The following is a 13,062-nucleotide window of genomic DNA, read 5'->3' as shown; positions in this document are numbered from 1 at the left end:
GTAGACCTGACCTCCCTCTGGGAGCCTTTACTCAACCCCACACACAACAGGACTCTGCGCCTTCTCTCTCCAAACTACCTTAAATGTAACCCTAATTACGCCCCTAATGAAGCCTCCCAGCAGCAGCCTTTGGGTAGACCTGCTGTCCCTTTCTCCTCCCCCCCCGAACCACATCTCCCAGCACCCCCCGGCGGGCCGTTCCCTCCCAGCTCCCCCCGTTTCCACCCCGTTTCGTCGCCCTGACGCCATCTCCCCGCGCCATGAAGCCTCCCCCCCGGCCCCGCCTGGTCCCGGCCCGCTTCGCCGAGGCCCCGGCGGGGAGGCCCCGGGCCGCGGCCTGGTCGCTGCGGGAGAAGCGATCGCTGCTGGCGGCGCTGCGGGCCCAGGCCGCCCTCGGCCTCCCGGAGCTCCAGGCCCGGCCGCTGCGGGAGAGCCTCCCCCGGCGGAGCGAGGCCGAGGTGGGCCCGGGGGGGGGCTTAATGGCCCGGGGGGGGGGTCCTTAATATCCCGGGGGGGCTTAAAGTCCATGGGGGGGGCTTAAAGGCCCGGGGGGTCCTTAAAGGCCCGGGGGGGGGGGCTTAAAATCCATGGGGGGGGCCTTAATATCCCAGGGGTTCCTTAATATCCCGGGGGGGGGCTTAATGGCCCGGGGGGGGTCCTTAATATCCCGGGGGGGGGGAAGGGGGCTTAATGCCCGGGGGGGGGTCCTTAATATGCTTGGGGGGGTCTCAGGGAGGGTCCTTAATGGCTTGGGGGGGGGGAGTCTTAGTAATCTGGGGGGGGGGGGGGGGGGCTTAACATCGCCAGATGGTCTCCGAGGAAGGTAACTCCTCTGGGGTCTCCTTAAACAGGGGCTGAGCTGCTGGGGGCACGGCTGGATTTGGGGTCCCACAGGTGTGACTGTCTGGGAGACCCTCAGCCTCATTCCCCCTCCCCATAACAACCCAGTGGTGAAATTGGGTGCTGGGGATTTTTCGTTATCTCACTTTGTTGAGGTCCTGCCTCGTGTCAACACACTGGTGGTGAGTGGAAACCCCTTGAGACCCAACCCCTTCCCGGCCCTCTCCTTCCCACACCTGCTCCTCCTATTTTGGGTGTGGGTCAATGGTATTTTTGTAGGGTTTGCAGCTGGGGGCAGGTAGGGAGGTGGAGACCAAACGTGTTTTCCCAGTGGCTGCTGTGGAGGAGCATCAGCGACGGGTTTTACCCTTCACCCTTAGCCTTTTCAACCCCCCTTCCCCATTTCCTATTTTCATAAATTACCAAGTTGCAGCAAAAAAAAATAAAATTGCTTGAAAGCACATTAAGGACATTTCTGCCGGCATGGCAAAGCTGCCCAGGGTGTGGAAAGGGTTTTTGCAGTCTCCTTTCTTTCATCACTTCCCGCAGCGGGACGCAACCTTGTGCTGAATCCCAAGGAGATAAAATGAGTCCTAGCCCAGAGACATTTCTGCTTTACGAGGTCCCCTCTGTGCTTTATTGTATTCCTTGAAATGAAAGCCAGTTTCTTTTATTTGCGTGGAGTTAGTCCCTTCTGCCTCTGCTCCTTGCACCTCACCTCCGTCCCCCCTGCCTGTCTCCCTCTCTATCCCCCAGCCGCAGTCCCTGCCCCGACCCTCTGGGTGCTGCAGGGACAGAAGGAATATTTCTTTGGAGACGCTGTCACGCTGGTGTGCACCACTCCCCCCAGCATCACTGGGAAGCTGACGTACCAAATTTTTGGCGAGGCTGGCTGGGCAGTTTCAGGATTTAGCTCGACGAATAACTACACGTTTGAGTTCGTCCTCTCCCGAATGCAACACAGGGGGCCGCATTTCTGCAGCTATTCCCTCAAGCAAGGTCGGAAGCAGCTCATATCCCCAACCAGCGAAAAACTGGTGATCAAGATTGGAGGTGAGCTGTGTGATTTCTTTATCTTTCTCTCTGCTTTCTCCCTCCTCTCTGAGAACTATTCAGATGCCCAAACGTGGGTGTCAGCTATCGCCCCGCAATGTGACAACTCACCTGGAAATCAGGATTGGTGGGCTTTGTGGTTTAACCCAGCCCATCGCCAAAATCAGTAGGATTTCTGGGTGGAGGATTTATCTTTCTGGGACCAGCATGGTCTGGAAGGTGGCTGCCACTGGCGCTCTTCTCATGTCGTGGCAGGAAGCCTACAATCCCAAGCTTTGCTGCATGCAGTGGGAAGGCAAACAACTGGAGATCCGTTTGTGCTGTCCTTATTGCTACGTCTCCATTTATTCCTCCCCTTTTCTCAGACCACCTTCCCCAGCCCCTGCTGACGGTGGAGTCCCCGCTGGGAGAGGTGATGGCAGGAGATCTCCTGAGCATCATCTGTAAGGCCCCTGGAGACGCCACTGTACGGAGGTTTCACTTCTACAGGGATGGCCAAGAGGTCCTCCCTACGACAGAAGGCTCTGAGGACAATGCAGCAGATCACGGGGGCAATTTAAGGACTTCCATGGTCCTCCAGCTCCCACGTGCTGGTCCCCAACAGAGTGGAAACTTTACCTGCAAGTATGAGGAAAAAAAGCCTGAGAGGTGGATCCCGTCCTTCACAAGCCAAGCCGTGTCTATCAGTATAAATGCCCAAAAGAAAGGTGAGCTGGCCATCCATCCACCCACCTAACAATCTGTCAGTCCATCCACCACCAACCCATCCACCCACCCATCCATCCATCCATCCACCCACCCATCCATCCATCCAGTAACCAGCCCATTAAACCATCCCTCTCTCCATCTGTCCATCCGTCTGTCCCTCCCTCTCTCCATTTTTTCCTGAAACGATTCCATTCCAGTCCCTGTACGTTCCTCTCCAAACTAGCTGATTTTTGCACCGGGCAGCTGCTCTATCTATCCGATCACCATCCTTCTGTCCATGACTCAGCCCACCCAGTCTTGCACCCACCTCTCCCTCCCTCTCAGCCCTTCCATCACCCCAACCACCCCAAACAAGTATCGAGCATCCCTCTGTCCACCTTTATGGCTCAGCAGCCTCTCCTTGGCCTCCCGAGCCATTGTTCCCAAATTTCTCAGTGCCTCCTGCAGAGCCAAGCAAGCGGGGAAAGTCTTTGGGTGTTCAGCACTCAGGACCTGAGCAGAATGCCTGGAGACGGAGGGGTGGGGAAAGGGAAAGAGAGATGGTGGCGGAACGATGCTCACAGCCTTCCCTCCGTCAGCACGCATGAACTGTGTCTACATCTCCTAACCTGTCCCACCCTCTTGCAGGGAAGAGCTGCTTCCTTCTTCTACGGCTCCTGGTTGTGGGCGGCTGCTTCCTCACCATCAACAGCCTCATCCTCCTCTTCTTCTGGGCCCGGGGGAGAACCAAAGGTACACCCTGAGCTGAGGGGGGAATCGCCCCACCTTTGGGCTCCCCACCACCCACCTCGCTCCTTCCCGCAGACGCCTCGTTCCTGTCTGGAGCCAGCCCTGCCGGGATCTCCCAGCTGCACGCCAGATCCCCACACACCCTTCAGGAGGAGAATAAGTATGAGGAACACTAATGAGAGGAAGATGCTGTGGGCGATTCCACCCCCTAAAGACCGCTCCCTGCTGAAGACGCATCCCAAAAGACTGGTGTGCAGCCAAACAGGTGCTCACCTGTGGGAAAACAAAGCAAGGAACGGTTCCTGGGAGGATGAAAGAAGTAGAAAGGGGTCGTTTCACGTGGTAGAGGGGAGGGAGGAGACATGGACGTTGTCGGGAAGGGTGATTGTGAAAGAGAAAATGAAGAAAGACCAGAAATAAAAATGGAAATTGTGAGGAAAAAGAAAGGAGTGAGAAAGGGTGAGAAATGAAATGGAGAGACAAACAGTGTGAGTGAAAAATGAAAGCATGGACAGAGGCTGAGACAGAGTGAGAGAGGGATGGGGAAGAAAAGGGATGCCAGGAGCATCGAGGAGGGCACGACGGTGGGAAGAGCAGGTTGGAGAGGTGAAGGAGAAGAAAAAAGGTGGAAGGAGAGCCCCCAAATCAGAACAAGCCCTTGTGCGTGTCATTAACTGGATGGCCACCGCTGTCACCTCGCCTGGTTGTCCCGGTGTGTTAGGGATGTTAGGGCATCCAGGGAGGGGTGGGAGAGCCGCTGCAGGTGGGGTGGGTGGCTGGGGGCTCTGGTGTTTGGGCTTTTGGAGGGGAATGTCCCATAGCCCATATACGTGGGAGCTGTGGGGCTGCAATAGGAGGATGCTGGAAATGCAGAGACTGGGAACGTGTGAAAATGTGGAGGTGGCATTTGAGCCCCTGGGGGTGGCGTACAGGGAACTGGGGGGATATTGGGGTGGGACGTTAAGGAGTGAGTGGTGGATATTTGGGGCATGTGCGGGGCTATGGGATATGGCATGCCACCAGCACTGGATATGAGGGGAATGCAGGGATGTGGGGAAGCTGCGTGATCAATACGGGAACCTGAGCTGATGGGGGCGCGCTGGGAAATCTGGCTATGGATGGCACTAAGGACAGGGGGCTTTGGGGATACGGCAGGCTGCTGGGGAGGGATATGGGGGCAGGAAGGAGATGGCGACCCTGCCGATGGGATACAGAGCGACTTTGGGGCAGTATGAGGCTGTGAGATATGAGGATAGCGGAACCGCTCTCTCCTGTCCTCCGCGGCCTTATCTCCACCTCGCAGCCTTCCTTCCCCTCCAGCCTCTTTCTGCCATGCCCTCAGCCCCCGGCAGCCAGCAGTGGATGAGAAAGAATCGATAGAGGGGAGGGAGCGTGCTGCCGGGCCATGAGGTCCCAACGCTGCTCCGTGACACCGGGAGGGCTGCGAGGTCACAATACCTCTCGGTGATGCAGTGCTGGGCCGTGACATCCCGACACCCCATTGTGACGCTGGGCCAGCCCACAGGCACTGCTCCGCACCGGTCCTGACAGCAGCAGTAGCTGCAGCTGCAGCGGCGGTGGTGGAAGCATGGTGCGAGTGTGGGGAGCCACGGCCCCTGCCTGCGTCCTCTTCCTCCTGCTGGTGGCCCTGTGTGCCCGGGGTGCCCAGGCTGCGCCATGGCGACCACCGGGAGCAGGTGGGTGGGCAGGGCCGGGGCCAACACCAAACCCTGGGCGGCATGGTGCTGCGCGGCACGCGTATGGATGGAGGGGACGGGGACGGGATGGCAGCAGGGCCGGGCGGGCACCGCGGGCAGGGGGCAGGCAGGAGGCAGAAGCCCCGCAGGGTGGCACGGTGGGGCCGTGGCTGCTGCGGGGTTGTTTCCTGCCGGGGGGGCCGGGAGCGGCGCTGGGGCCGAGAAGCCCGGGTCTGAGCCCCTGTGGGGCTGAGGCCGCTGGCCCCTCTTGGGAAATTTCCACCTGCATCTTTGTCCCGTGACATTGCCTCAGCCCCCTCAGTCACTGCAGGGTGCTGGGGAAGAGGGAGAGCACAGCATGCCATGGCAACGTCTCTCATCTCTGCTTGATTTTAGATGATGACGATGTTGGCTCTCGATATCCAGCTTCTCAGCTGGATCATGGTTTGGAGCCTCAGGAGGATCCCCGAGGTACGTTGCGAGTGTGCTTCCTTGAAGGAAGATGGCTAATGGGCTGTAATAGTTTATTCAGGGTCTTCCAAGCGTGTTTGTGCCGTGAGGGGGCTTGCACAAATGAGCCCTGAATATTTCTTCACTTGGAGAGATGCCACCCCTGCCCCTCTCCACAGAGAGGGAAGAACCCAGGCTTTTCTTCCTGTTTGGGCCATGTCATTACCTGAGCCCCAGCCAGTGCCTCCCGGTCACTGAGGAAGAGGCAGGCCCCAAGAGGCAATGGAAGCTCCCCTTACCTGTGTCTGATCCCACTTGTGCCCACAGGCAGTACTGGTCAAGTGCCTCCATGGAATCCTGCTCCTGAGCCTGCCAGTATGGGTCCCACAGGTGGTAAGTTGTCCGTGTTCATTTCCTTGCTGTTTGTTAAGGGTTTGTTGAGCTAGCTCAGCAAGGGTTCAGCTGCTCACTGGCCAGGGGGCTTCTCCATGACAAACATGGATGATCATTTTTCCCGGGGTCTGCACGCTCCCCCTGCAGTGGGGTCTTCCTTTGTGTCCAGCAGAGATCTTCCCGTAAGAAACACCTGAGGGGCCACATCTTTGGCGGCGTGGTCCCTGCGGGGTGTTGCGCACAGCCTGGAGAGAGGATTTGGGAAGAGGCCAAGAGGGAGCCTCCAGCTCAGCAGGCCCCTTTGCGGCTTTGGAAATCCTGGCTCGTGTCTGGGTCCCACATCCTTGCCTGAGCCCCCTCCAGTCGCTGCAGGTCACTAAGGAAGAGGTAGATCACACCATGCACGGGGAATGTTTCTCTTCTGTGCTTGATTGCAGCAGTTCTCGTAGGCTCTGGCTACTCGACACCTCAGCCTGATGTGGACCACGAGCCTCAGGTTAATCTGCCAGGTAAGTCAGCGGAAGGCAGGAGCATCTAGGTGCTGCAGAGCCAGCAGGCACCTTGCGCTTGAGTTGAGACCTGGGGTGGGCACGGGGAGGGCCCTTCTCCGGGCAGCTCCACGCACGCTTAGTTTGTACCAGCACGGTGCCACTGCAGGCACCCAGCAACTGTTTGCAAGATGCTCTGGAGTGGCAGGGAGAGACGAGTGCCGTGGAGCAGTCCCCTCTTTGAACCGCATTCTCTGTCACTCTGGTCAGAAGGAGTATGTTGGCGTAGTTCACAGGAGGGACTCCACTTGTGTTTACAGATGGGACCGAAGGCGAAGGTGATCCAGGCTCCCAGATGGGTTCCAGGACTGAAGCTCTGGGAGATGGCCTGGGTAAGTTGTGGCTTTTGACTTCCTTTGAGAGCTGCCAGCTCAAAGCCCAAACGTCAGCCAGGCATCTCTGCAGGTGGGAGGGTATAGACCGGCACGTGTGTGTGCCCTGTCAAGGCACGAGCCCTGGTATGCTCTCCTACTGAGCTATTGATGTAGATGGCGCTGGGACAGAAACTTCTCACGGGGCTTTGGTTGCAGAAGTGTCCCCAGGGAGGGCTTTGCCAGACCCTCGGCTGCTTCCTGCGCTGGAGCCCAGCTGGTATCCCAGGGGTGGGAAGTCATTTCACTGACTTCACAAACGAAGCCCTGGTCCTCCAAATTGCACTGGTGCCAAAGTTAACTTCCTACTTTCTGTTCAGGTCCTCTAAGAGCAAAGGACAATGCTGAAATAAGAAAATCTTCCCCAACATCCTCTGACATCATAGAGGATCTCATAAAGGAGTTAGACGAGGCAGCACCTGGTGGGTATATTTCACTCTGTCCGCCATAAGACTTGGGAAGCTGAGGTTCTAAATCCATGTGTGGACACACCGTAACCTGCACAGCAGGAAGGGATGGATCAGAGCGGAGACACTCAATTTCACACCTGGCAGGCACTGGTGAGCGCCAGAGAAGGCCGAGAGCCTCTGCTGCCGCTTGTGGGTCACGCCGTGTCCCAGGGGCAGCTGCTAGCCCAGCACTACCATAAGTGGTCCGAGTTGTTCCGTGCAAACATTGGTATCCAGCCAGCAGCAACTGGTGTGTGCTTGCAGCTGTGCCCAGAATATGGTTCAAGGAGGAGCAGTTCCTTGTAGTCACACTGTCCTGCTTTCTTTCTAAAGGGCTGGTTAGAGAGACTGTGCCGAAGAAGGTGCTTTGGCGAGGAAGCGGTCGCACGCTGCCACTCTCTGACAAACGAACAGGGGCAACACAGGCAACTGCCCCACCAGGTAAAGGCTGTTTCTTGGTCATCCGCTGTCACCAACCAGAACCAGCATGCGTGTGCAGGTTCTTGCCCTGGTACCCGCTCTTGCAGCTCATGTCAGCAGCCAAACCCAAGAGTGTCAGTAGGCAGCAAGTGTTGCAGAGGAAGGCAGGAGTGGCTCCCTGAGGATGGCTGTCTTCCCCGGGCTGTGACAGCATGTGAGAGCAGTGCAGCGGAGAGACGCTCACAAAGCTCTGTGGCTGTGGTTAGAGAGGGGTCACCTCCCAGCGCACCCAGTTCCCAGGGATTTTGGAACCTTGCTCTTGGGGGAACGAAGCCATGAGAAGCCCATTGAGCAGACGATGGGAAACGGGACCCCTCCTGTGAGCTGAGGCCCAGAGTGATGCCCTGACCCAGTGCAAACAGGGCACTGCCTCACTGGCACTCCTGGGCTCCCGAATTTTGTTCAGTTTTGTCCCTAAGGCTCCGAGTGTGCCTCGAGCAGCGAAGGTGGGCAAGCGCCTAAGACCTTTTAGAACTCCAAAGAGCTGGGGGAGCAAACCTGAGACACTGGGCCCTCAGCATTATGGCAGGGGAAACAAAGGATGGAGGGAAAACAAAGCTGAGAGGCAAAAGGGAGGCTCCAGAGTGCCTTGAGTTGCAGTGCCTTTGGCAGATTCCCCAGCTTCTGCTGAACCTCAGGAAGCATTGCGGCCTGAGGATTTTCACTTGCTCAAAGATGCTAACCAAATGAAACAGAACACTTCCTGGCAATGTCAGACCTCCGGTGAGATTACCAGTAGTGCGCAGAACACAGCAATGTCCACAATTGTTCTTGCAGGCGTGGATGGGGAGAACAATGCAAACACTGCGAAGCCCCAAGATTTCCGAAGTTACTGCATAGGAGGCCGTTACTGCATAGAAGGCGCTGTGGCATTCTTGATTGCCTTCCTGCTTGTGATAGCTGTGTTCTTCATGCTGCGTGCTTATCCGGCGTTGGAGGCAGAAAAATCAGTGAGTTGTTGTTCCCCCGCTCCCTCTCCTCCTCTCCCCCTCCCAAATTCGTTACCGTATCTTTGTCAACGTTATTATGTGGCTGCTGCCAGCCAGGAAGCAGTTGTCGTTAGCGTATTGTGAAGTGAGCAGTTAGTTTTTGACCAGACTCTTCTGAAATTTCTGCTGTCCAGTGCTTTAGGTGGCCTCTAATTCCTGGGCATTCTGTTCTGGAGCCCATTTTTCTGTTGCTGGTCTTAGCGAAGCTTGGCCCTTCCGCAGCAAGAGCAGAGCCAGGGACAGCCGTAGGCAAAGCGAGGTCAGGAAGAGAAATGCAGGAGCTGAGAGAGGGTGCCATCGGAGAGAGAAGCGCAGCAGTGCCAGTTCCCCCCCAGCACAAGGCACCCTGTTCTGGGATGCCCTGAATTGCAGGTGTCCGCCTCAGCCAAGGTGTGCCAGCTACTGGGAGCATGGGGATGAGCCCTGCCAGCTGCGGGCATTGCCTTGGAGAGGGGCAGTCGGTGTGTCACAGCCGCACCTGAGCGCTGCCAGCGTGCGTGTCCTCAGCACACACAGAGCTTGTGTGTTTAATTACACATCCCAAAGAGCGGATGGGCAGCACCTCCCCGAACAGGGAGCCGAGGCCGTCACCTTGTTGGGCCAGGGCCAGGGCCGGGCAGGGAGCTGAGTACTGGTCCTTGCAAGGCGCTCTGAAAAAGGGCAGCCGGTGGCTGTTGGGACCCGGTCGTGCTGAGCCCGGCTGTGGACCCCTGTCTCTGCGGGGGCCAGGTCTTCTTGCTGGGACAGCACGTGCAGAGCAGGCAGGTCAGGATGGCTGGCGAGGCGCTGGGGAGGAGACAAGCTGGGGCAGGATGTGGAGGGGAGCAGAGTCCCAGCCGAGGGCACAGGGCACCCTGTTTTCTGCACAGAGCACTGTGTGCCCACAGCTCACGCACAGCCGGGTGCCTGCACCCTGCTGCCTCGCACCCGCCTGGCACCGCAGCCGCAGCACGGCCTCAGCAAGTTCCTGTCTCCGCAGGAGCCTCGCCGCAGCCCAGGCAGCCCAGACATTGACACCCGCAGCCGCTCCGTGAGCCCCTACAGGCAGCCTGACCACCGTGGTACGCCTGAGAGCCAGGCCCGATGCCAGCAGCCACCATCAGTGCCTGGAAGAGCGGCCCGCCTGCCACCAGCCCGGCCTCCACGGCCCCCAAGCCCGGCAGCGGATCAGTGGAAGGTGCACGACCGGCCCAGCAGCCCCCAGTCCTTGTGGACACAGACATCACCTCCACGGCCCCCTCCACCCTCTTCCAAGGGCTGGGGCAGCCCCCCCCGGGATGCAGCCTTGGCCACACTTCCAATAAATATTGTGTAATACAGCACAGCAGTCCGGGTCTTATGTACAGCGACACCCAGGAACCCACAGCAGGACTTTGTGACTGATCGAGAAGTAAGCCTGAGGGTCCTCGGTGCTGGGGGTCAGCCAGACTGTGCCCACCATGCAGGGAACGCAGGGGAAGGGAGCTGGGGAGCAGCACAGCAGGAGCAGACAGAAGGGCTGTGAGCGCGGCAGTGACCCTGCACAGCGCTCACCCGAGAACCCCCTGCTCAAACTGGCAGTGCCGCAGCCACACACAAGCGCGGGCCCTTCCTGATCCTGGGCCGAGGCCAGGCTCCCCACAGCCAGCCCTCCTCAGGTCCTGACCCTGCACGGATGGCCGATTTTGGCCAGGGCGCCCCATGCCAACGCTCCCACGGCTCAGCTCTCCTCAAGGGGTAGAAGAGAAAAATCCCAGCTCATTGCCCAAGTCTCCCTTGTGCTGGGCCCCACAGCTGGATGCTCTGCTCTGGGGAGGGGGGTTTCACGAGGGCACAGCACACGGGGAGAACGGCTTTTCACTGGTGACGATAGCAAGATTGAGTGGCTGAGCAATTACAAAGACAGCTCTTCCTTTCCGTAGCATATTCTCCCCTTTTTAAAGGACAGGCTCAGCTCAGTTTTTACCAGATTGTGGTGTTTTTTATTTATTTCTTTACATCATGCAAACAGTGTGTAATATACTTCTTTTTGCTGCACTACCATCCTGAGTGGAACAACAGCTATTAAGACTAGAGGTAGAAAGAGGCGACTGAGGGGAGGCCTCACGGTGGCCCTCAGCTTCCTGAGGAGGGGAGTGGAGGGGCAGGCGCTGATCTCTTCTCTCTGGGGGCCCGAGGGAACAGCACGGAGCTTCATTGCCTCAGCCCCCTCCAGTCGCTGCAGGTCACTAAGGAAGAGGTAGATCGCAGCATGCTCCACACACGCTTACTTTTGTACCAGCACGGTGCCACTGCAGGTGCCCAGCAGCCGTCTGCAAGGCGCTCTTGAGTGGAAGGGAGAGACGAGTGCCGTGGAGCAGTCCCCCGATTCTCCCATCAAAAAGTGCCCCCATTCCGAAGCCTTTGGGTACACCTGAACTCCCCTGGGGAGCCTTTATGCAACCCCACACAACAGGACTCTGCGCCTTCTCTCTCTCCAGACCCTAACCCTAATTAAGGCCCCCCCCATAGCCACTAAGACCCCCCCCCCCCCAAGCCATTAAGGATCCTCCCTGGGACCCCCCCAACCCCCCCCCCAGGATATTAAGCCTAACCCTAATTACACCCCTAATTAAGCCTGTCAACCCAAGCCTTTGGGTAGACCTGACCTCCCTTTGGGAGCCTTTACACAGCCCCACACGCAACAGGACTCTGCGCCTTCTCTTTCTCCAAACTACCCTAAATGTAACCCTAATTACGCCCCTAATTAAGCCTCCCAGCAGAAGCCTTTGGGTAGACCTGATCTCGCTTTGGGAGCCTTTACACAACCCCACACACAACAGGACTCTGCGCCTTCTTTCTGAACAACCCCGACCCTAACCCTAATTACGCCCCTAATGAAGCCTCCCAGCAGCAGCCTTTGGGTAGACCTGCTGTCCCTTTCTCCTCCCCCCCCGAACCACATCTCCCAGCACCCCCCGGCGGGCCGTTCCCTCCCAGCTCCCCCCGTTTCCACCCCGTTTCGTCGCCCTGACGCCATCTCCCCGCGCCATGAAGCCTCCCCCCCGGCCCCGCCTGGTCCCGGCCCGCTTCGCCGAGGCCCCGGCGGGGAGGCCCCGGGCCGCGGCCTGGTCGCTGCGGGAGAAGCGATCGCTGCTGGCGGCGCTGCGGGCCCAGGCCGCCCTCGGCCTCCCGGAGCTCCAGGCCCGGCCGCTGCGGGAGAGCCTCCCCCGGCGGAGCGAGGCCGAGGTGGGCCCGGGGGGGGGCTTAATGGCCCGGGGGGGGGTCCTTAATATCCCGGGGGGGCTTAAAGTCCATGGGGGGGGCTTAAAGGCCCGGGGGGTCCTTAAAGGCCCGGGGGGGGGGGCTTAAAATCCATGGGGGGGGCCTTAATATCCCAGGGGTTCCTTAATATCCCGGGGGGGGGCTTAATGGCCCGGGGGGGGTCCTTAATATCCCGGGGGGGGGGAAGGGGGCTTAATGCCCGGGGGGGGGTCCTTAATATGCTTGGGGGGGTCTCAGGGAGGGTCCTTAATGGCTTGGGGGGGGGGAGTCTTAGTAATCTGGGGGGGGGGGGGGGGGCCTTAACATCGCCAGATGGTCTCCGAGGAAGGTAACTCCTCTGGGGTCTCCTTAAACAGGGGCTGAGCTGCTGGGGGCACGGCTGGATTTGGGGTCCCACAGGTGTGACTGTCTGGGAGACCCTCAGCCTCATTCCCCCTCCCCATAACAACCCAGTGGTGAAATTGGGTGCTGGGGATTTTTCGTTATCTCACTTTGTTGAGGTCCTGCCTCGTGTCAACACACTGGTGGTGAGTGGAAACCCCTTGAGACCCAACCCCTTCCCGGCCCTCTCCTTCCCACACCTGCTCCTCCTATTTTGGGTGTGGGTCAATGGTATTTTTGTAGGGTTTGCAGCTGGGGGCAGGTAGGGAGGTGGAGACCAAACGTGTTTTCCCAGTGGCTGCTGTGGAGGAGCATCAGCGACGGGTTTTACCCTTCACCCTTAGCCTTTTCAACCCCCCTTCCCCATTTCCTATTTTCATAAATTACCAAGTTGCAGCAAAAAAAAATAAAATTGCTTGAAAGCACATTAAGGACATTTCTGCCGGCATGGCAAAGCTGCCCAGGGTGTGGAAAGGGTTTTTGCAGTCTCCTTTCTTTCATCACTTCCCGCAGCGGGACGCAACCTTGTGCTGAATCCCAAGGAGATAAAATGAGTCCTAGCCCAGAGACATTTCTGCTTTACGAGGTCCCCTCTGTGCTTTATTGTATTCCTTGAAATGAAAGCCAGTTTCTTTTATTTGCGTGGAGTTAGTCCCTTCTGCCTCTGCTCCTTGCACCTCACCTCCGTCCCCCCTGCCTGTCTCCCTCTCTATCCCCCAGCCGCAGTCCCT

The 13,062-nt window shown here is 58.4% G+C and overlaps 2 protein-coding genes and 1 long non-coding RNA gene across 4 annotated transcripts; all 3 read left to right on the top strand.

Moving 5' to 3' along the window:
• Positions 1-91: 91 nt before the first annotated feature.
• On the top strand, positions 92-3,776 carry LOC310891281 (uncharacterized protein). Of its 2 annotated transcripts, XM_083853544.1 has the most exons (6): positions 237-458; positions 852-1,022; positions 1,597-1,893; positions 2,259-2,600; positions 3,229-3,333; positions 3,406-3,776. In XM_083853544.1, exons 3-6 carry the CDS (start codon positions 1,794-1,796, stop codon positions 3,504-3,506), a joined length of 648 nt encoding a protein of 215 aa, XP_083709670.1. In that variant the 5' UTR covers positions 237-458; positions 852-1,022; positions 1,597-1,793; the 3' UTR covers positions 3,507-3,776. The 2 variants fall into 2 exon arrangements, with proteins under 2 accessions (XP_083709669.1, XP_083709670.1); XM_083853543.1 differs by lacking the exon at positions 852-1,022 and having other exon boundaries at positions 92-458.
• A 3,465-nt stretch (positions 3,777-7,241) lies between these two features.
• LOC310891287 lies at positions 7,242-10,027 on the top strand. The gene is made up of 3 exons (XR_014577506.1): positions 7,242-7,679; positions 8,496-8,668; positions 9,687-10,027. It is a non-coding gene; the product is annotated as an uncharacterized lncRNA (long non-coding RNA).
• Positions 10,028-11,675: 1,648 nt separating this feature from the next.
• On the top strand, positions 11,676-13,045 carry LOC310891286 (uncharacterized protein). Its single transcript, XM_083853549.1, has 3 exons — positions 11,676-11,914; positions 12,307-12,477; positions 12,845-13,045. Exons 1-3 carry the CDS (start codon positions 11,717-11,719, stop codon positions 12,863-12,865), a joined length of 390 nt encoding a protein of 129 aa, XP_083709675.1. The 5' UTR covers positions 11,676-11,716; the 3' UTR covers positions 12,866-13,045.
• The last annotated feature ends 17 nt before the right edge of the window (positions 13,046-13,062 follow it).

Source organism: Anser anser, assembly GCF_964211835.1.
Source record: "Anser anser genome assembly, contig: HAP1_SCAFFOLD_127, whole genome shotgun sequence".
Taxonomy (NCBI): domain Eukaryota; kingdom Metazoa; phylum Chordata; class Aves; order Anseriformes; family Anatidae; genus Anser; species Anser anser.
This window is presented reverse-complemented; position numbering and strand designations above follow the sequence as displayed.

Coding starts and splice junctions, on each gene's coding strand:
- LOC310891281 (XM_083853543.1), top strand. CDS start 107: ATGAAGCCTCCCAGCAGCAGCCTTTGGGTAGACCTGCTGTCCCTTTCT. Junction 1,894..2,258: donor ACTGGTGATCAAGATTGGAG/GTGAGCTGTGTG, acceptor CCCTTTTCTCAG/ACCACCTTCCCCAGCCCCTG. Junction 2,601..3,228: donor TATAAATGCCCAAAAGAAAG/GTGAGCTGGCCA, acceptor ACCCTCTTGCAG/GGAAGAGCTGCTTCCTTCTT.
- LOC310891286 (XM_083853549.1), top strand. CDS start 11,717: ATGAAGCCTCCCCCCCGGCCCCGCCTGGTCCCGGCCCGCTTCGCCGAG. Junction 11,915..12,306: donor CCCGGCGGAGCGAGGCCGAG/GTGGGCCCGGGG, acceptor CTCCTTAAACAG/GGGCTGAGCTGCTGGGGGCA. Junction 12,478..12,844: donor CTCGTGTCAACACACTGGTG/GTGAGTGGAAAC, acceptor CACTTCCCGCAG/CGGGACGCAACCTTGTGCTG.